At 37.4% G+C, this 22773-nt stretch overlaps 2 protein-coding genes across 15 annotated transcripts in view; both read right to left on the minus strand.

Moving 5' to 3' along the window:
* gtdc1 (glycosyltransferase-like domain containing 1) overlaps window positions 1-1989 on the minus strand; it is a 423082-nt gene extending 421093 nt beyond the window's left edge. For 6 of the 11 annotated variants that reach the window (XR_013577994.1, XR_013577993.1, XM_078552498.1 and 3 more), the window contains exon 1: window positions 1876-1989. The gene's annotated coding sequence lies outside the window, so the exon portion shown is untranslated. Of the gene's footprint in view, window positions 1-1848 lie in introns of all 11 variants that reach the window. The other 5 variants (XM_078552506.1, XM_078552505.1, XM_078552499.1 and 2 more) reach the window with 4 other exon arrangements.
* A 6560-nt stretch (window positions 1990-8549) lies between these two features.
* Window positions 8550-22773, minus strand: part of zeb2b (zinc finger E-box binding homeobox 2b) — a 133820-nt gene continuing 119596 nt past the window's right edge. For all 4 annotated transcript variants that reach the window (XM_078552512.1, XM_078552513.1, XM_078552510.1 and 1 more), the window contains 5 exons: window positions 19597-19811; window positions 16616-16724; window positions 13689-15682; window positions 11863-12043; window positions 8550-10753 (listed from right to left, as the gene is read on the minus strand). In XM_078552512.1, coding sequence (XP_078408638.1) covers window positions 10179-10753; window positions 11863-12043; window positions 13689-15682; window positions 16616-16724; window positions 19597-19811 — 3074 coding nt within the window. In that variant the 3' untranslated portion in view covers window positions 8550-10178. The remainder of the gene's footprint in view (window positions 10754-11862; window positions 12044-13688; window positions 15683-16615; window positions 16725-19596; window positions 19812-22773) is intronic.

The raw sequence follows: 22773 nt of genomic DNA on the forward strand, positions 1-22773 counted from the left end.
GTATTTTTAGACCAAATAGTGCCCATATTTGTTCCATTATTCCTTAAAAACCTTTCCTTCTCTTTTGCTGTACTTAGTATACCATTACAGGAGGCTGTATTTACCATAACCATAAAACTCCCATTTGATTTATTAGCATTAGCTCTAATGTCATCACCAAATCTTACCTCAATGTTGTGCATTTTAGATAGGCATTAGCTATCTGCTGCAATTACAATTTTACAATTTAATCAAATGGAATGATAAATGCATATATTATATAGGCACACAAACACAAAATGTGCTGGAAATCTTACAGATCAATGGTCCCTAACGTAGGACTATTCCCAGTGTTTTATGGAGTTTAAAAATAGACAATTAGTCAGTCATGAGACTTAGCATATCCTTCAGTATTCGTTTCTAACAATCTGATGTGTTACTTTAGGGAGAAATATCTGGCATTTTAATTTAAAAGGTTCAAAATCACCATCAAGATGCCCCCTAACATTAAGGAAAAAGAACTTGCAATTTTCATTACCTCAGGACATCCCATAACACTTTACACCCAATAGAAGTAACATTGACCTACAATATTTACAGTGGAATCCACTTGTAAGGAATTGGTTAAAACAAAAAAAAATTGAATATTAACAAACTATCTGTACCACTGATTACTAAACAAAGTAACAGGAATATGAAGAAAGAAGCAAAAAAAATGGATTTCTGAAATCTGAATAAGAAACAGAAATGCTGAGTTCTGACAAAGAGGCTACATTTTAAATATTACCTCCTGTTTTCTGCACGGATGCTTATTGATCGGCTGAGGAATTCCAGTACATTTTGTTTTTCTAGCACCAATGTAAACGTATTACCACTACTAAAGCTGCCTTCAGTGACCTTGTAGTACCCACAAAATATCACCACACCCTGTGTTTCAAGAAAGGTAAATTATTGATACAATATAGGGAAAAGTATAGAATTTTTCCATTGTTCAGTACTAGGCTATTTATAATGCTTTTAGTTTGCATTGAATACTGCAGACACTCCTCACTCAAAGGAAGAAATTGCTATAAACAATGCCCACAGAAAAATACTTTGGGTTCTCATCTGACTATTTTCCATTTAAAGATTTAGTGTACAAATTATATAATGTAAACTATTTTGAACTGTCTTGATCATAGCTCTCATGGTTAGTACTGCTGAGGTTGAGTTAACCAAAGGTATACTCACTCAGAAAGTGGATAATTCTTCCAAAATGTTTTGAATGAATGACAGATCTAATGACAGTTAATTACAAATGTACATTTCCTTAGTAAGCTTTCATGCAAAACTTCTATTTCTCAAAATTCATTTTGCCAGAAATTATACTGTAATTTGTAGGAACCAGGAATGTGCGGATTTAAATTTGAATGCGTTTTACAACAAACTTTTAACTGCAATCTGGACAGTGAACGTTACTTCCTGAGTTCGAGAGAGGTTCATCAATAGTGGCATTTCACCAATAAATGGGTGCATTCAATGTCTGCAACATTTTGGAAAACACATCTTTCTGAGTAAGACACAGTTCGCCCAACTCACACCAAACCACGAGGAAAGACTGTTTAAGAAAAAAAATAATCTCACTACAGTAGCTTTGCAAATGTTGTAGAGAGCGAGCTTTTCTATCACCCCCCCCCCCCCAAATGCAGACCGCCCCAGCTCAGATGTACCTTTTAGGCCATACCGAGGCACATCCCTCGGCCTATACCGAAACAACCCCCCAACCATAAAGCTGAAATGATTAAAGGTCCCCTCACCCACCCGCCAAAAGCCCTGGCTGCATTAACTCAATGAGAGAGCCCTGCGTGCCTTTAAAGGAAGCCTCCTAACCCTTTAAGTGCGAGCTGCCGGCCCCACCTGTCACTCAGGCCCGTCTCCGCGCACCACCTCCTCCCGGCGGCTCCGTCACCATGACAGCCGGCACCGCGCGCAAGGCCCTCAGGTACGTCGTCGTCGCCGCCGTCGCCGCGCGCGTGCGCGACCCCGAGGTCCCGCCCCGTCCCGCGCACGCCCAGAGGCGCGCGCGAGCCCGAGGCACCTCCCTGTCCCCGCCCCACCCCCCCCGCGCGAGCCCCCGCGCCGCCTCCCCGCTCCCACAGCGCTATTAAAGTTCAAAGCCCGCACACCTCTTTCCGTCCAGAACGAACAAAAATGCAGAAACCGTGCCTATTGCTGAAACGCCACTTTCCGCAGCGGAGAGTACGCTGCACCCCCCCCGCCTCCCCTCCTTCCCCCTTCAAGAGCCTGTTCTTTCGCCAGACGGTTCAATCTGCGGGATTTTTATCCTACCCCCACCCCCCTCCCTCCACTCTCTCTTCAATGCACCCAGTTTAATGTCTTCCTCCATCCAAAACAAAAAGTCTTTGACAGTCTAGAATGGGAGAAAGGGAAAGAAGTGTACAACAGGAAAATAAAATTGCCCCCCCGATTCCATCTGTTGAACACAGTGAATTGGCTCTGCAGCATGAGCTGACTGGCTCGCGTTACACAATTGTAGATGCACCCAAAACTCGATTTTCTGCTGTGCATTTTACGGATGTTCTTGTTAAATTGAACTTATTTTAAATTTGGTGCGAGTTGCTGAATGTTTGCACTGCATAAATCTTTCTGGGTTTCATAAAGGACAGCCAGTTCCAGACTGGCTCCCTTCATACCTCCATTTAATTCTCAACATTTTCCTATTGGGACCAAAGAACAGAAATATTTGGTTCTCCAAGATAACACTAACATCGTTCTCCTCCGGCTAATAGTAGAACCATCGTGCGCGCTAAACCTGTGAAAAGGTCAAATGTCAGTGCAATTTGATATTATGTGGATCTCATGTTATGTTAAATTGATGCAGATACTTTACATCAGGTCTGCTTCTTTACTGTTGCGGTATTATTAGCATACTAGTAAACTCAATCATTGCCAGGAATACACCACACCCTAAGTCTATTGAGAGAATGTGAAAGTGAGTGCTGGAAGTAGAGCCCAAAGAAACGTTCAGCTGAATATAAAATGTTTGCCTTTGCTTTATTTTATACACAAACAATTTTATTGATGTTGTTTTATTTTGTTTGAAGTAAGCTATAGATTCCTGTTTATCAATAGCTTTGAAGCTTTTGACCTAAATTTTTGATTTTTTGTCCTCACAGTTTCCAATATTCGAGTCCGGTAAGAAGTTTATCCCAGTATCCCCTAGGGATGGTACAATGCATTTTTAACATTCGACATATTAACCTCCATCATGTGGGATCATCCCAAATCATTTGTGTGACACTGGCTGATTATTTGTTAGGTTACGTTTTTGGGTTCCCAGTCCTGGGTGCATTTGAAGCCAATGAAGATGTTAAGTCCTGTCATCAGAAGGTGCTCAGCTTATTTAAGTCTTAGATGCACAACTACCTTTAGAAAATATCCTGCAGTATATCTGACCCTTTTGAGGTTCACTTTTTTAGAAGCAGTTGTACCACATAGGTGAGTGCACATACTAAACACTGTTAGAACTCAGTAAACCCCACAGAACACAAGTCAAACTTCTGCATTGATTCTAGTTAACTCCCCAGTCTTTAGCACTGTAAGAATGTAAAAAGGATTTTAGGATCAGTCAAACCTTAGAATATGCCACTGTATAACTAGGTGAGCTTTTTTTTAAACTGCTTGGCTAAAGAGGAATGGTACAGATTTGGTATGTTACACCAATGACGACATTGCAAAAGTATTTCATTGGCTGTAAACCTTGGGATATCCTGAGGTCATGAACAGTTCTATATAAATGCAATTCTGTCTGTAATATCCATTATAAGCAACACTTGCTTTGGAAAGAATGTTGGGTTTCAAAGTATTTATTATAATGATTTTGTATTTAATTGTAGAATAACAAATGCCTGGGATTCAAAGTGCCATTCTCAATTGAATAGTTCTGATGATGTCAACTATACATGCAAACTCGTTACCAAAAACAACAGAACTCCAAAATCGAACCATGACCTTAATCTCACCACCAGCTATTTGCTATTCTTTATAATAGACCTTACTGTAGCATTGTCATGAGATTAGAATAATCTCAGTTGGGCACATCAAAAGTGATGCAGGTATGTTTCACCATGTAATTGGTACAACAAAGTAGCTCTGTATCAGAAAATAAGAAATGTCTTAAGGGGATGAAAAGAAAATACACAAAAGTAGAAATCCAAAAGAAAAAAAAGGAAATACTGGAAATATGTAGCAGGTCAAACCACCTGAGGAAAAAAAGGTGAATGTTTCAGATGAGCTCTTTCCTCAGAACTTAGGATGTAATAACAAAGAGTCCCGCCTGAAGAGTTTGTCTTTTCTAGATGCTGCCTGACCTGCTGTGCATTTCCAACTTTTACTGCAGAAAAACAACCTGATTGCTATCTAGAAGTACTCTTTTGTGCCTTAAAGTGCATTATAAATGATTAAATAAAGCATTTTCAAATCTGTAACATTCCACTTTAAAAGAATTACCATTTTAAAAACACAATTCACTTAATTGTGCACTGTATGTACACTCATTGAATCAATATGACTTAATGCTAATATTAAATTAATACTCTTGAACATTACATTTTTATCAATACTAATCTGGTATTCTTGTGCCAAGGTCATTTCTGATATGTTTGTACATGTATGTAAAGTCTAATTTTTGTTACTTGCAGCTCAGACCAATTTAGACACAAGACAAGAACACACTTTTAAAAGTGGGAAGCATGCAAACAGCAAAAACAGCATGTGGATTCTTAATAAACTTAAAATTATTCTGTTTATTATTCTAATCTCATGATTTAACAGTATATAGCCTTTTCATTCACTTGGAGAATTTAAGAATGTTTTCCCAAATTCTCCAAATTTTTGTTTTTTTAATAATGCTTTCTTTTACTGAGTTGTGCATTAATCTTAAACTATTTGTGTCATGCAAATTATAATATCAATAAATTAGCGTCAAAGCAGTTGGAACTGTAACACAGCACTTTTCATCAAGGAAGTCACTCTCAAAGGAAATTATACGTTCAATTAAACTGAAGTGACCCTGTTTATAACTTGTCTTGTGTGGTTTAACAGTATTTAGTCAGTGTTGTGCATATTAATTGTGCTTTATTGATTACAGTCAAATGCATCCGGCATATGCTTTAGAAATGGTTTACAGCTTCCACAATATTCCCTCATTTGAAAATGATTATAAAGTAGCTGCAGTGTAACTTGCTGAGGAATTACTAAACTGTGTTCACATCATACTCAGATCACAAGTTGAAACATCATTCTAAAAAAACACCATAATTTGATCAATGCATGTTTCTAATAATTTACTTTTATAGTTAAGTAAACTTTTCTGTCCCCCATTCTTCAAATTCTCTGAATTACAATCTTCCTCATCCAGTACAGTGCAGATCAATTCTACACTAACATTTTTGTTCCAGTTGCACACACATCATTAGTCCTACTGTAAAATGCATTTAACTTTTGTGCCCATGTGTTAGGACCTAAGATTGAAATTTCTAATTTCATTAAGATTTATTTTGGTAGCAACACCTCTGATAGTAACAGCAACTACAGACAACGTTGTCCTTTTACAGCAGAAGAAAACAAATTTATCTACTATTAGCTTTTTTATTGCTTTATTGAATTTTTTTTAAAGAAGCAATCTGCAGCATAACTACAATCCAAATCATGAACTATCTTTCTTGAAGAAGTAATGTGGACTGTTTAAATTGTATAGACTTCATGGCTTGAATGTTAAATGTAGTTCAATCATTTGTTGAAACCGAATAAATCACTGCTGGTCTATTGTAAAATTTGATCCAAACGTTGATTTTATGCTGTTACCATATGCACAGCTGTGTCAAGACTTCTTTAAAATTTGATGGAACAAGGCAACATGTCTTCGTTGTCTTTTATTAGATCACTATTTTTAAACCCTGCCTTTGCTGCATTCTTGATTAATGTGTTAATGACAGCATTCATAGGCTTTCTTCAGAAATGTTCACTCACACGTCCACACAAAATCCAATCGACTCTTGAAATCTTACTTCTATTTTTATCGCTTTACAAACCTTGCTATCCATGTCCTGATGACAAACATGCTGAAGTATGAAAATAAATAACATCTCCTTATACATGTTACAACATAGTACGGAACAACTGCTAAACCATTTTGAGGTTGTTAATGTTTTATCTGTTTAGTGATTTCCCACAGTTGGATGGGGAATTAAACTTATCTTTTTAGAGTGATCCAGAGGGGGTCATTTAATGTAATATTTTATATCATAGTGAATATAGTTAGTAACAAGAAGAAATCTGCTGTTGTATTAAGGGTCAGGCTAGGGGGGAAAAATCAATTGATCTACTTTTTTCCTCTCCTCAGAGAGATTATAATATTATTATTCTCAAGGATTCTTGTGTGCTTATTCTTACAACCAGACGTTATTTTAAAATCAATCAATCATAAAACAAATTACAGAACAAAATGAAAAAAAAACGTACATGGTAAAGGGTTTAAAAGCTTCACTTTACTCTGTTTTATGTGCACTTTGACTGAAACATGCATTTTAGTACTGTCCTTTTTTAAATGCTTTCCATCACTATGGATATGCAGGGAAAATGTTACCAAAATGCTTGGGGCATTCTCCAACAGACATAATGATCCTCACTATTTTTATTCTTGAAGATAATTATGTCCAAGGTAATTCACAGATCTTCAGAGAACACATTTAACAACAGTCCTGTTCAAATTGCTGTGCAAATTCAAACCTGTCAATATATTATTCTACAGTATAGCATTAAAGAAAAGCATTTTATTACCCTTTAATACAGCAATCAAGTTTTTTTTTAAATGTAAAAATGCTGCTGGGAAAATATATCTGAATATTTACTTTGACTCTATTTTCTAAATGTCACCAGAAATGTATCATCATCCCTATACGGTGTCAAATCTGTTTGAGCTAAGAACCTGCTGCTGCTGCCTTGGAGCAACTGATGACTGAATGTTCAAAGTAATGTGTTGAAATCACTAATGATGGTTTAAGGATAGGATCTCCCTAGGTTTTTCATAAGATAGGGCGACTGGTAAAATCTACCTCTTATAATTTGGACAAATTGTCTGCTAGTACCAAAATCCCAAATGTTGCTTTCCATAGTGCTCTACAGCTTTAAATACATGGACGTGAGATTGAAACTACTTTTGTTCCCTTTTCTTTGAATTCAAGGCATTTCATCAGATGTCACAATTAATGCAGAGACTGTATGTGTATTTTTTTATTGTTGGGAATGTGAATAAATGTTTGGTCTTGCAATAATGATTTCACTCATTTAGGTTCTGTGACTTTCCCTTAATATATTCAAACCAATTTTATGTTTTAAGAAAACGTAAGTGAAACACTTTTTTAAAAGTTGTTCAATGGGAAGTTGCCAGTTTGATGTGGAAAGTTTGTACCTGCAATGTTCTTGAAATGGAAAATAATATAGCTGACAATAAGAGAAAGTAGTATCAGTATGGACGCTATTATTAAAGCACAATTATAAATACGTATTATGAACCAAATAAGGGTCTCAGAATATGAATATTAAGAAAAATGTGATTATATTTTAAAGCGTATAGTGCTTAAGTATTCTTAAACGGTCTTGCTTACATATGGTTGAAAAGAATTTTACAGTCTCAGGCAAGCCTGACACTGGCTTTTTTAATTGGATTTTGTAATGGATGTCTTTTAAAAGTCTTCTTCTCAACCTGCACTAGTAAGAAAATTGATGTTTTTTTAAGACGCCAATCAATTCATTGGTATATTCCTGAGATCAACTTAAACGAGCTGTAAAAGCCATTTCAAAATCAATGGTTTGGCAGTTCAAAAAACTGCATGTCAATCACAATCACTGGTCTTTTAGTTATCATCTGATCTCCGATTTGTCTTCATTATGTGTAATGTATCTTAATTGCCTGCTGGAAATTCGGAATGTAGTGTAACCAGATCCTAGTTACAATATCATGGAGGCACTGTTCAAACCACCACTGGCCTATTTCTGTGAGAACCTCAGTCTCTTTATTTAAAAGACAGCATTCCATTTTGTTAGCCTACACAGTCCCTATGATGAAATGATAAAGCTGTGTGTACACCTCACAACTTACAAAGTACTCTATCCTTAATCAAAAGCTCAATATTGATTTTCCTTCAAATTAAATCCTGTTAATAAAACCTAGATAGCTTATTTAAAAGAAGCCCCTATTTTATGCACTAGCCACGGATGGTACTTTGCACCTTATTAGAAGAATGGATGAGAGATAGAATATACCCTGTAAATTCACCTGCCTATCACCTTTTAAAGCCCAAATCAGCTAAATACAGGGTAGCATAAGGAATAAATTCTTCTTCGTGCACTGCCGATTTTATACAATGTGTCCAGTCCTCATTTAGTCTGTTGCTTTCCTCTCAGCAAGCTTATGAAATAAATCCAACCATATAATTTTGTTTATTTTGAGATGGTGAGAGAAATATAAAAGTGGACATTGAGTGAAATAAATAGGACGACAATATAAATTTAAGTTAATAAATATTTTTTTGTTAACAATGCTGTGGATGAAACTGTAATTCTTCATGGTTTGTAGACAATCCTACAGTTAGGAAGGAAACACTATACATTATTATGCACATCAGTTTTCTGCAGTGATGTCCATAGAACCTTAAGCTGCACGTACAGGTCCTAGTTTGGCTACATTTTATTCGAGCATGGTCATTTCCAAGAGAAATTACAAATTGAAAATTTAATAATACTTTTACAAAGACAATTCAGGAAAGATTTCTGTCATGGTATCATACATTGTATTTTAACAGTCCCTCTTTTTTTTTAGCTAAAAAACAGATGAAGAAAGTGGAATTTTCAGTCGAAAATACAGTGTTTTCACAAGATCGTATCAAAAGTTCTCAAATTTGGAATCCAGTAATTGGAAAACAAAATAAAATAATAAATTGAAAATTCGTATCTCACAATTAATGTTTGAAAACACAATAAATGCTCTTCTCATTACGTAAAATTTGCCCAAATGATCAACCTCATGTTCCTTTACTAAAATATATCTATATATTGAAGAACTATAATACTGTACACTACAGTATGAAATAAATAAAATTAGGAAATATAAAATGAGCAACATAAATAAATGTTATTTGACCTAAAATAAAATGAATGCAAATTGTTGCAAAGTTTGGTGTAATACTGACAAGTTAATGAACAAAAAAGTACAGAAAATTGCACAAACATATGTAAACTAAGGAACTGCTGCCTAGAATCTAATACTGACATGGGTGCTTCAAAGAACAGGGTGAGCTGTTTAACACTGAAGCTGGTGCAAGGTAACTTTAGTTACCTTTTTTAGCACTATACAAGGATGGCACTTGCAGAACACACAGATTAAAAGGTTTGCATATAAGGCTTTTTAAAACCACCTTTCAAAAGGCTTTCTCCACAACGGTCCCTCTATCTCTCTCTCTCTCTCTCTCTCTCTTACTCTCTCTCTCTTACTCTCACTCTTTCTATTCCTTCATAGCTGGGCCACTTTAAGACTTCAACGTCTAAAAAATCACACATGCATCATTTCATGATCCTTCAAAAATTCTTGGGAACCTAAAATATTGTGTGGTTGCAGAAACAGGCCTAATGACTGGGTCAAACTACAAACAATCCACTAAAATACTGTTGTTTACTTATACAGGTATGGGTAGAAGCACAGGCATTACATTTTCAAGTTACTGTTGTGTGATAATATACATAGGTAGAAACATAGACAATACATTTCTTTTTAGAATTTTGTGTAGTAATACAAGTGGCATGTATTGTAATATACTCCACTATTTTGTGCTAAACAAGAAACTATTAACAGAAGGATAATTTAGGCTGCTGGAACCACACATTTTTTTAGGCCCTAACACTGAACATTTTTTTTTGCATAATGCAACTCTTCACAACCCAAACTTGACTAATTCCTTCTAACACTGTCGCTTTTTTTTCTTTTTTTTTTTCCTTTTTTTGCATCTGACAGACTGCCCCATCTGTCCAACACTCAGGCTTCCAGGAAGCATCAGGCACGTGCATGTACAGCTTAACACAGCAGTGTTTCAAGCAAGTAACAATACTACTGGAAGAAGTAGGAAGCTAAAATGCAGTAGTTATTATATGCCATCTTCCACAATGTCTTCATGTTCTGATTTGGTTTCCGTTTTCTCATCAACTGAGCTATCGTCCATTGAGTGGTCACCATTCTCCTCTTCGTCTCTTATTGTATCCTGATCTGTATCCATACTTTTATTTTCGCTCTCTTCTTCTTCCTCTTCATCAAATTCCTCTTCCCCTTCTTGTCTTACTAATTTCTCTTCATCCTCTTCTCCTTTTTCCTGCTCTCGTTCACTCTCTACTTCTCTTGGCATGCTTTCTCGCTCCTCAGAGTCCGAGTAGCCCTGAGGAGTAATGCTCTGTAAGTAGGGCCGATTCATCAGTAGCTCTGCAGGTTCTAAGTGACCCTTCTGGCGGGCCTCTCGTTCAGCTGCTTCTCTTTCCTCTGCCTCCCGTTTGCAATAGGAATATCTGTGGTTCATGTGCTGCGAGTAGGACCCTGAGTGTGAAAAGCGTTTGCCACACTTGTCACACTGATACGGTTTCTCACCAGAGTGCAGTCGTGAATGTTCAATAAGATGATGCTTGTGTTTAAATGCCTTCTTACAAATTTGACATTGATGTGGGCGCTTTCCTATAATAAAAAAAGCAAAAAAACAGATTAAGATATAATGCTAAAATTTTCTAATATGATTCAACAATCTTCTAATAATTTATATACCTTTGGTGCATCTCCAAGCACATGTCAAAGTGTCAGAAATCTTCAAGTGTTCAGAATTACTGTCAATCATAACTGTCAAAGGTACTACAGATCATTTCTCTGCCCTGAAGCTACAGAATATTTTGAATACAGACTGTCTGTACTTTTGAAAAGATAATTTATGATTTAATAAAGTAGAGTATTTAAATGCTTCAGCAAAAAACACAATGAAAATTCTCAAGTTACTAAAAGGCAGGATTCCTGTCAAAATTGGAAAAGTAATGTTTTTTTTCAGATAGCAGCTGTAATGACAGAAAAGAATGATATATATTTATAACAACATCAAGTTATGATATGCACTTCATTTTTAACTTATGTAATTGAGAGTATCTCCTTTGGCATTTCAGCCAACGTGTGACCAGAGTTTGGAACTTGGAGCCTTGGCCAAGCAAACATCTGGCTAATTCCACACCACAAATAGCACTGGAATGCATTCAACACCTTCCATAGCTGCAATACTTGAAGCATAATTCAAAAATAGACATGACAGCAAATCCCTGTCAGTCTAATATCATGGGACAAAATGGAGGGCAGATTGGGAAGAGAGTGATGCAACAGCAAGAAAGTGCAAGCATGTACATGTATAAATATAAGAAAGTAAAATGTTGAGCGGGGGGGGGGGGGGTAAAAAAGAAAATAAGTTTAAATTGCATTAAAATGGAAAACTGGATGAAGAATCTGGACGGGAAAGAAACAGTGCAGTGATGTTGCCAATTACAGTGCAAGTGTTACATCGTAGAGTCCCCCACCCTTAAAGATGTAATGTCATACTTCTCATCCCAACTCCCATGAGTAGATGATTCCACAGCCCATATCCTTAACACTATATCATGCTAAATAGCCTTAATAAAATCTCTCCTTGTAAAATCAAAGAAATGTTGCACCATCACAGGTAACCATTTTTATTTATTATTTTAGGATTAAGATATAAGAATCAAATCTAACAGGTACAGGCAGTGCAAAATAAAGAAAAACAAACATACCTGTGTGCTCATATTTATGTCGCAAAAGGGAACTGCTTTTCTGGAATGTTTTGTCACACAAGTCACATGCATACATGCCACTTTCTGTCTTCTTGATCTTCTTTCGGGACAGACAGGAATCTGAATCTGTCATGTCATCCAAGCCTGACATGTAATCTGTAGTTCCATCAAGCAATTCCCCCTAAGATAACATACATTTTTATTAGAAAACCCACTGACCTCCAACTCAAATAAATACCTTGCGCTGTCTCTTGTGATTTCACAATAGGCAAATGCAATACCATATATAAAACATTTAATTTACAAGGCTCAAGTCTGAAAAGGCATTAAACCTGAGAGGCAAATAAAGGAGATATACATGTATTAAATGCACAAAGTGAGTTTTGTCTTGTGTTTGTGTGTGCACGTTTACTGATTTTGTAAAATAAATTTGTCCCAGTACAGAATTCTTTAACTGGAAACTGAAAAAACTATTAGTTACTGATAAGGCTTACTGTGCATTTAGCCTTGTGAGTAACTGCCTTGTGACATTCTTTTAAATTATCAGTACTGATTACACACTTACAGCAGCTATATTAAATATCTTTATCCTATATGGTTATGATTTATTGTTAATGCAAACAGGCTGGTGAGAAAGGTCTTTAATTACTATGAAAATGACTCCTTGTATGTGAAAACAGGATTTAATTCAACAGTAACGTACATGAAAATGTGCATTACAGCATGGCAACATTCATTTTGGCATGATATGAGGGGAAGTGCTAAAAGTAATCCTAAAGTGTAAAAATGCACACACGCACCTTCCCACTTTATTAGTGCTATTACATTTTGTCGACAGAGATATACTAATTGATACCTGCATAAGTTAAAATTAACTGACTGGGTTGAATATATTTGTTTAATAGGACAGCTGCACTGACAAAATAGAAAGAAAAGGTAAATGTGAATTAGGTACTGTAGCATTCAGTCTACATACACCCTAATCACTGTAACTTTTATTGTGGTATATAATATCTGATTCTCATATTAAAACCATTAAAACACTTTTTGGCTTCAAATGGCACTGATGTTGAAATAAAAATATCAAACATTCTCAATGTTTTGTATTTATTATCAGTGCTAGGGGTTAGGTGTGTTCAGATTAAATTAAATATTTTGGCCAGGATTTTCCGGCCCTGCTGTGGCGGGACCGCCGTGGAGGATGCGGTGGTCCAGCCAAAAGTCCATTAACTTTCGGTGGGACCAGATGATCCCAGCAGTGGACAGGGCTGGAAAATCCCACCCTTTGTTTTTAGAATATTCTATTATTACATAGACAATAAAGACACGTTTTTCAATATGTTTCACACAATAGTATCCTTTTCGAATTTAATTTAATCCCTAGGATACTAACTGGCAACATAACATAACCCACTGTTTTATATAGAATGGCAAAATGTGAACAAAGTTCACTTGGTAACCAGGACACCCATTTCAGCATTCAACCTATGGCTTTGGTCTCAATAAGAGTGAAAGTAAAGGATATTGTTACTGGATTTCTTGAAAAACTAATGGTTTTTGATATCTTATCAATACTACTCTGTCATATTGCGCCGTAAGTAAACATTATCCAGGTGAAAATACAGAATTAAGCTATTCTCTGTCATTCTTATGTTGATCAAATTGATCTTACTCTCACCAGGATTGAAGAAAATGTTATTGTATCCATTATAAGTTTGTGGCCCTGCAATTGCATATCAATCTATTGCAACATCAATTGTGCCCATTTGGATGCTCTTTTTTGCAAAAGTTTTAGAAATGTGACAGAATCAGTCAGCTGCCGTTACCTGGAACGTTTGCTTCCGCTGATACTTTCTCCTCTGTTGCAATTCTGCAAAAGTAGCTGCACCTGTTCCATATGTGTAGGCCATGTGCGGGAGGAAGCCCATTTGATCTAGCCCTGGGTATGGTCGCAGACCTGGAACACTAGACTGGACTGAGGACATGAAAGCGGCCGGGGGAAATGCATTTTGTGGTGGAAGCGTTGTGTACAACGGTTTGGCACTAAATGGATTTATACTGAATACTGGCTTAGTGCTTTTCTCTAGGGTGTTGTTAGTATTAGGCAATTCCTTCTTCAGGAAAGTCAAGTTCAAGGGCTCATCTGGATTCTCTGATGGATAGGAAATACTGTTATGGTCAACAATAATACTATTGGTTTTATTTCTTATTTTTCCTGTGACAACACTTTTATGTTCATTCTTTTGTTTTGGCAAAGACAAGTCCAGAGGCTCAGCCTGAGGCTCTTCTGAAGAGAAGCTGTTTGGAGTGTATGAGCTACTATGGGAGTTCTTAGAGGAAGTAGAGGAAAGATTCAAAGGGGAAGGAGTATTGCTCCTTGAGTGGTCCATCTTATCACCAATTGGTTTAATACTGTTAAACTGAGATTTAATAAGCCTGAGAGGTGCATCACAATTAGTAACACTGTTATGCAGTTCTGCTATTGATGGTGACGTTATTGAGTCCATCGGCTTTAATGCTGTCGTTGGGTGCCTAACTGACAGACAGTCTTTACTTATGAACATGTCGGTGGCAGCTGATGCCAACTCAGCACTGGTCCGATCCAGTGGCGGTGACCTGGAATTAGAGAACTGGTAGACCTTCCTCTGCTCAAACCATTCTTTTACAAAATCCTGAGGGAGGCCAACGGCAATGGAAATTTTCAGTAGTTCTTCAGAATTTGGCTCCATATTCATGGCATAATAAGCTTTCAATACAGACATGTGGTCCTTATAAGCATTTATGGGGCTGGGGATACCTTTTTCTGAAAGAAGGGAGGACAACATATAAGCTTGCTTTTCACCCAGCACTCCTGTTTTATTGGTAATTACTTCACTCGGTTGAAGCACAGCCTTGATTTCTTCATTCATCTTGCACATGTAGCGTTCATGCTGATGTAAGGGAATGGGACCAGGGAAAGCCTCCCTACAAAATTGGCAAGAGTAAGGAGATGTGTTATTGTTGTCAAATGTCTTTTCCTCCATACCGAGATCTAATGCAGAACAGCTCATGTTACGTAACCTGTCCTTTTTCAAATTGCTCATTTGCCTTTGTGAGTCCGTGCTCAAGCTTTGAAGACAAGCTTTGGCTTCATTCACCTTTTCTAGTGTGTAGTCAATAATACTTTTAGTGGCACCATTATGGCTGACAACTGGAAGACCAACAGATGGCATAACAGGGGAGGTAACTCCTTGTTCCTCAGCCAAGGAAGCTTGAGAGGCTGGCTCTTTCACATGATAACCTTTAAGTCTTGAAATCTCATCAGATTTGCAGTCCATTTTTTGCCTACACACTGTATTGTCAACAATTTTGAGGACCTTTTGGACTTCACTTAAGTTACTGCTTGCTACATTTGAAAAGCCTAGTATTGGTGCTTCCATCCCTACTCCTAAGTGCTGCATTGGACTTAGAACTGAAGTGTTGATCGACAGTGGGCTGCTAGCTCCTACTCCACCATTTGGAAAATTACCAAATCCATGGGAAGTCATCATGGCCTTGTAGTCATTGAAATCTAGTGGCTCTGTCTTGATTTTAAGTAGTCCTGGTTGCTCAGGGATACCAAGAGGCTTGCCATTCTCCAGTTTGTGCCTCAGTTGTGTAATTGCTGAATTGGTTGGAGAGGAAGAAACTGAAGTAGGAGACGAGCCCGGTTTTAAGCTGGTTCGCATCCTGCCATTGACAGAAATCAAGCCAATGCACTTCTTGCTACTGATGTGAGAGCTGTACGAACCGGAGTGAGAAAAGCGCTTCTTGCAGTTTGGACACTCATATGGCTTTTCACCTGAAAAACGTTTAAGCAATTAAATTTAAACTTATACAGTATTCGGTAATCACATCAAAAGTATGCATTTCAGCAAATTAATGAGTTAAACATTAGTGAGAAGAAATCGTAGAAATTTACAGCATGGAGAACAGCCATTCAGCCTGTCATATCCATGATGACCCACAAAGAGTCATCTGGCATGATCGCACTTTCCTGCTCTTGACCTGCAGCCTTGTAGGTTATGGCACTTCCAGTACATATACAAGTACTTAATGTTACAAAAGTTTCTCCCTTTATTACTCTTTCAGGCAGTGAGTTCCTGATCCCCACCACTCTCTGGGTGAAAAATAATCCCCTTGAATATCGTCTTAGCCTCCTAGCTCTTACCCTAAATCCATGCTTCCTGATTATAGACCCCTCAATCAAGGCGAATAAGTCCTTCCGATCCACTCTAGCTTAGACCCCTTATAATTTTATTCACTTCAACTAGATCCCTCCTCAACCTCTTTTGTTTCAAATGAAACAACTCTGGCCTATCCAATCTTTCCTTAGAACTAAAATTCTCCAGAAAAAATAAATATACATTAATTGTACAATAATAATGACATTTAATGGCTCATTATATTTAATATATTATAAGGTTGCCTCTTCACACCAAATGCCATAAAAATCATAGGGGTAATTTAACAAATTTGTGCTCTTGCTGTGGAGCTCCGCTGACTTGGAGCACATTTCAGGATTTCAGGAGAGGAGGTCACCTGTCCCTGTAGGGCTTTCTGGAAAATAATTTTAATGGACAGATATCCTGCAGGGCCCACTGGTGTCCGTTCCTGCAGTTCCAATGTGCACTTCTGGCAGGTGAAACTCCACACCGAGAGCCTTTTTGTAAAACTTAACCTCGTCCTTCAAAGCATAACTTTTATCTAGCAGACTAAGAAATGTGATGCTCACCACTATGAATTCGCAGGTGTTCCTTCAGATGGTGTTTGTACTTAAAGGCCTTGCCGCACTCTGTGCATTTGAACTTGCGATTACCAGCACCATGGGTCAGCATGTGGTGCTACGGAGGGAAGATACTTAAATGAGTCTTGTGCACAGCTTGGTGAAATTTGTGAACAGTCACAGCTAACAGAACAGACATGCCAAATGGACCCTATTTACATACAGACATTCTAGATACCAGCAAGCTTCTAAATCTGTTTGTCTTTCATACTATGGTTTTTGAAAGAACTGTTAAGCCCTTCAGGTCTCACATCATGTAGAACAAAAAAAATTTCCAAAAGAAAATCACTGTCACAGGAGGCATAACCACCAAAACCAACTCCTTCTGTGCTATAACCAATCTATTGTTCTATTATTGATACATTCATGTCAAGTGTCACATGAAAAACGCAAAGTCAGAAGTAAAAGTGTATTAATTTTTTGTTGGGACCTTGCAGATTGAATGTGGATGAAGTATCTTAACAGTAGCAGATTAATAGTTAAAATTAATTAATATTCAATGCTTTGTTACATTATGTAAAAAAAAGTTAAAATCTCAACAGAGCTGACCTTTCTTAAACATCTGGCAGAAAGCACAATATGAAAATTAACTGGCAAGAAATTAAATTGATAGCAACGGATACTCAAGGTAGGAGGTCAGCTTTCTAAAGTAGCAAGATACAAAAGCTTTGCAAGGGAACAGTGCTGAACAGTGTGACAACTGCTAGGGTGTGCTGACTCTTCCCACATTCCTGGTGAGACAGATGGTGTTGGACAGGACACAGGGAGGTTTGTTCAAACAGCAGCAACCTTCAAAGATCAAGCAAACCCTGGCCTGCAGAGCGCCAATGAGGGACTGGTGCTCATATGTTGCTGAGCTGCATAAACAAACAGCAACAGCTGCTTTGTCTCCCCTCAATCCTTGGAGGACTGATGCAAACTTTAGTTGCGCCTCTGTTAATATGATACAATCATTTGTAATTACTAAGTGGGAGTACCATGATCAAATTAGGGGGCTTTTTTTTCAACGTTGAAGCTAAACAGAAATAAATAAAATATAAAAATGAGGACAGAAGAAGAAACAGCAGAGGACACATACTGGGCAAAACACACAAAATAGTGTGACTCCATGACAAGAAAGCATAGGTATATACTTTCAAGAATGAGATTCTTTTACAGCATTCTTCAATTTTCAGATAAAATAATGATGGGGTTTATGTTGAATTATAATGATGCAAAACAAAAATAATTTTTGTGAGGTCTTCACAGAATATTTAAATGGTTTTACATTGATGGAGCGCTGTCGACTACAGCTGCATTGTACTCCCAACATCAGTGGCACTCTTTAATATAACTGATTCAACCTCCAGTGACTTGTCAGCATCGACAACTCACATTATGCTTAATTCTGCGAACTGCCATTGAGCCCTGGTTAAACCAAAAAAGATACGGCTTCCCTCGCTTTTCACATTGGGAATAATGGGTCTCCGCTGTAGATTTATTGTAGTGGTTGAAATAAAAGAAAATAATGGAAAGTGGCCCATGGAGCTTGTGTGTAGGTTTGAGTGCTGTTTGCTAGATCCAATTTTATCATGTTAAAGTGCCATCAGTAAAATTGAGAACATCATTATTCTGTAGGTGCAGATTATTTTCCTGACAAAGGGCAACTGTAATACCAGTATTTGAACCTTTAAAAGAGAGTAGGAGTCAGGTTCAAAATATTACAGTCATCCTTTATAACAATGCTGAGATAAAATGAGCCTTGTGTTTTAATAAGGTACGTTCTGTAATTTTATGGAAGCATTTTTAAATCAGTTGTTAATGGTACAGACTGTGCACCAAAAGGTGAAAGAGAAATTTCATTTAAAATAAAATTACACTGACAGAAAGTGCTTTATTTAAAACCCAAATGAAATGGAACTGTCATTAGAGAACAAAACAAACCACAATCTATTACTGCTTAAATTTTCCAATGGATTTTTTTTTGTAGTGATGTCTTGGATATTTATCTCATCTTCTAAAGCAACAAAGTTGTCATGTGCAAACGTAAATATTTGAATGAAACCATTCTCTAAAATGATAACAATGGAATAAGTACACTTTTACACGACTATTTACAATATATGGTATTTCACATTTCCCAGGAGGAGGCAGAAGAAGTTAGGCTACGTAACACAAATGGTTTAGTAATTTTTAATCCAAGCATGTGTTCCATTGAGAGAGGCATATGTATGTGCCAAAGAATAGGGAACAGTGTTGTGTAACTTATCTCCTTCCATCGCCTGAGTATAGAAAGTAAGCTAGTGTTTCAACAACAAATATATTGACAGGTCTCTTTCTAAAAGGATTGGGGTAGGGGAGGGACATTGGTGAGAAAAATAATTCAATAAGTGGCTTTACAAAATCAAAAAATAGTTTTAAAGGGAAATCTTTGGAGTATTTGTATAATGGAACTCAACCAAACCATGGCTGGAGGGAGTTGGCAGTAATTATTAAAGTAAAAATGTATGACAGGCAGAGAAAGCAAATGATCAGCAGAGGTGGTAGCATTATTTAAAAAAAACTGTTGCTTTCAGCTATTAGCCAGGCCATAGGCCACACAGGTTTGAATCGCCTATTTTGATTAAAGAGTACGACCACAACGCTATTGTCGAGATGACACACCATTTTAATAAGATTTTGAAAATGAAGGCAATGCCCCAAACTTAAGCTAAACTTAACTTCAAGTGCTGATAATGTTTCTAAATTGGATATTAAAATGCTCATTCAATCGTGAGTACATGATATTAAATCATCCTGGAAGAGACCATCAAAAAACCATTTAAACCTAAATTAGAGCTATTACCATTAAAGATTTGCATCTTCAAAATGCCATAAAAAATTAATAGCCAATGGCAATTAAAATGATATTTATCCTCTAAGGGTTACCCATACCCATCCAGGAGCCCCACCTGATCTCTCCCCGGCTTGTGCGTGGCCATATGTCGTTCAAGCTGGGTGCGGTAGGCAAACGTATAGTTGCACAGGGGGCAGGCGAAGTTGTCCTCGTTCTTTTCATGACGATATTTAATGTGCTCCTTTAGTGATGTCAAGCGCTTGTAGCCCCGGTCGCAGTATGGACAGGTCAGCAGTTGGGCAAAAGCATCTGGAGTTCCAGGTGGCAGGTCTGCAGCCAGGGAGGGGAAAGGGAGAGCACAGGCCAAGAGGTCAGCAATCAATGGCAGTTAATGGGATGACTGCCCGGATGGTATGACTGGAATCGCTGCAATCTGCTGCTTCAAGTGCCATCATTACAGTGGCCTCTGCACACTTCGATTCCCCATACACACCCAGGCCAAGCTTGTACATGTCATTTCATACCGTGTCTGGAACTTCAGACTAGAATTTGATATACTTTTTTTTTTAAAGTACGTTTTTTCTCAATAATCCCGCTGAAACTTCTAATACACTTACCAAGAAAGCTCCACCACATCAATTAATATTTCAACATTTATAAATGCAAAAGGATAATCGGCTATGACCAAACAATATAGCATTTTAAATAGCCATTTCACATACCATAATCAAAGAAAGAAAAATCAAATCACTTCTTTTTAATTTTTGTTTTGGAGGCATGACCAATTTGAATGGTTTATTCACATCATGTTAATGTCAGTGAGAATAATAATATGTTGAGATTTCCTGTCAAAATATTCAAAAGGAATCCATTTTGCAATCAAATCAGTATTTTTTAAAAATCAGTCACTTCTTGCAGTGAACACTACAGGAATTTGCGAGGATTTTGTTTGCACCGTGCACTTCAGAGGGAGCATTTGGCTCTCACTGGGGTGACATGAAAATAATAAGAAAGTGTGTACAGCCGTGAATATTTTGTGTGAAGAAAAAAAAGTGGCAGCAGGCGGAAATCAACTAAGAAGGAAACAACATTCAAAGGTAAAACTGGAATTCTCTGAAACCCGGGAATAAAGTGACAATGTGGAATCCATTGAGTGCACTTGTTTATATGAAAACAGCAATAGTTGCACAGATTCAAAGAGAAATATGATCAATGTTTAAAAATAAAAGCAGTACAGAGCCCACATCATAAATGGCAATGTTAGGCTATATTAAAAAAAATGGGATACTGTGCCTTTGAAAGCTAGGCTGTTCAAGTATTTTTTTAACTATCAGTTAATGGTCAGGCAAAGCAAATCTTAACACCTGTGTGTTTATTGCGCCCAAGTTGAAGTACAGATTTCATTTTTCTACAAGGGCCCCACTTAAGAAAAAATGAGAGCTGGTACCATGTTTAAAGGTTGGGGTGTGCTTAAAGTGGAAGCGTTTAAGGTTTCAAATGACAACCTGAGACCATAGCAAGAAGCATGGAAACTGGTGACAACCACGTCATCTCCCTAAAATCAATCATGTTTTTCTCCCCATCTGCTGGCTGGAACAGGCCCATTTATACCTGAGGCCAATAATGCTTTTAAAATGTTCACAGCTGCACTCTGGTTGCTACCCTGGGTATAAATGAGGTGTAGTTTAATGGTGTTGTTATGACCCAATCAAAATGAGATCTTTGGAGGGCAGGAATTAAAAAGCATGTTTTAGGGTAAGTCCTGCCTATTTCAATTTTCTACCCAACTTTCGATGACAGATATTCCTCTCACAATAGCGATTTTAGTGATAGTAATTTTTCAATGTTGTTCAGATAAAATTATTTAAATGTTACTATCAATGTTGGTGATTACCAACAAAAGGGAAGACTATGAGAAAGGCCAATCCTTCTTGTGATTTATCAACCTTGAAGGGCAAGAAAACTTTATAAGGGGAGGATTCAAACAGAATATTACAGGTGATACAGGCACTGAGATGTTCCTTTGGAGGGAAAAAGGAGATGGAGATCAGAAGGGTATTCTTTGGGGACTCTGAGTGAGATGATCTACATGTCAGATACTTGAAAACTGAAATCCAGTTAGTTGCTTGGTCAAAGTTGCTTCCCATCTATAATGGGAATATTTTGATTCTAAACACCACAGGGTGGTAAGTTCAATAGTCCAGTTTGGCAGCTACCATGAGTGGTTGAAAATAGACCACGTGGACTGTAAGCAGATTTATCCCATTACTGACTGCTCAGAGAGAAACCCAGGTCCTTATTATCTAAATGTATTGTCTAAGCTGGGCAGCTTTTTAAAATAGATTTGCATTGTGATTTCTTCAGCACAAATCCTTTTCCCAGCTCAGCTGAAAAGTCAAAAAAAGTACTGACCCATCAACAAATTTGACTAAACAGCTGACAGCAGCTTTAGCAGTAGCGTGCCTTAAAATTTTGAGGGGGAAATAAGCAACTTTAACAACAAGCTTATACTTCAACCTAGTAATGTAACATAACACAAATGTATTTCTCAAAGGCATTATATAATCCTGCGATCACTATACTTACAAAATTGCTGCTTATTATACTCACCCACTAGCGGGGTTAAGTCTTTTACCTGCCTGTTACCAACTGAGCATGTATGAACGTTAAGAAAAGCAGCTACTGTTTTACACCTTATCAACCCAGTTTGTTGTTGTTTCTAGAAATGTTTATATATATATATGTTTTGTCTCATAGGCTTTGTGCTTTTAAAGATATATATTAAATATATTTTTCTGCATGGTGGGAATAACTTTTGGAAATATTGTCATCCCCATTAAACAATCATCACCACTGAAGAACAGCAGTCAGTTTATAGAGGCAATGTTTCAACATACCAGGGGAATGGACATTTTAAGGATAGCAATATTGTTTTTGTAATATGGGTTGGGATTTTCCGTGCCCGCTGGCACAGGTGTGTTCGGTGGCATCAGTGACAATATGGCAAAAAGGCCAAAAATTGGTTTCACGATGTCCGCTCAGCCGGTCATTGGCGGGCTGTGTTCTTTGCCATTGGTTGTTGGGAACCTCATTGCAATATATCAGCATGTCATTATAAGGCCAGCCCACCGGGGTCATTCCCCCTTCCACACCACCACCCCCCCGCTGCTGGTTTGTCTGTCTACGTCGACTGGAAAACACACTGACGTGTTTCACAACAGCATATAAAAGGCGTGCACTTGGCAGGCTGCATTTCGCTAGGGGCTTCAAGGTTTGTTTGCCTACCTTGCTT

The sequence above is a fragment of the Cetorhinus maximus genome, chromosome 11 (assembly GCF_964194155.1).
Source record: "Cetorhinus maximus chromosome 11, sCetMax3.hap1.1, whole genome shotgun sequence".
Taxonomy (NCBI): domain Eukaryota; kingdom Metazoa; phylum Chordata; class Chondrichthyes; order Lamniformes; family Cetorhinidae; genus Cetorhinus; species Cetorhinus maximus.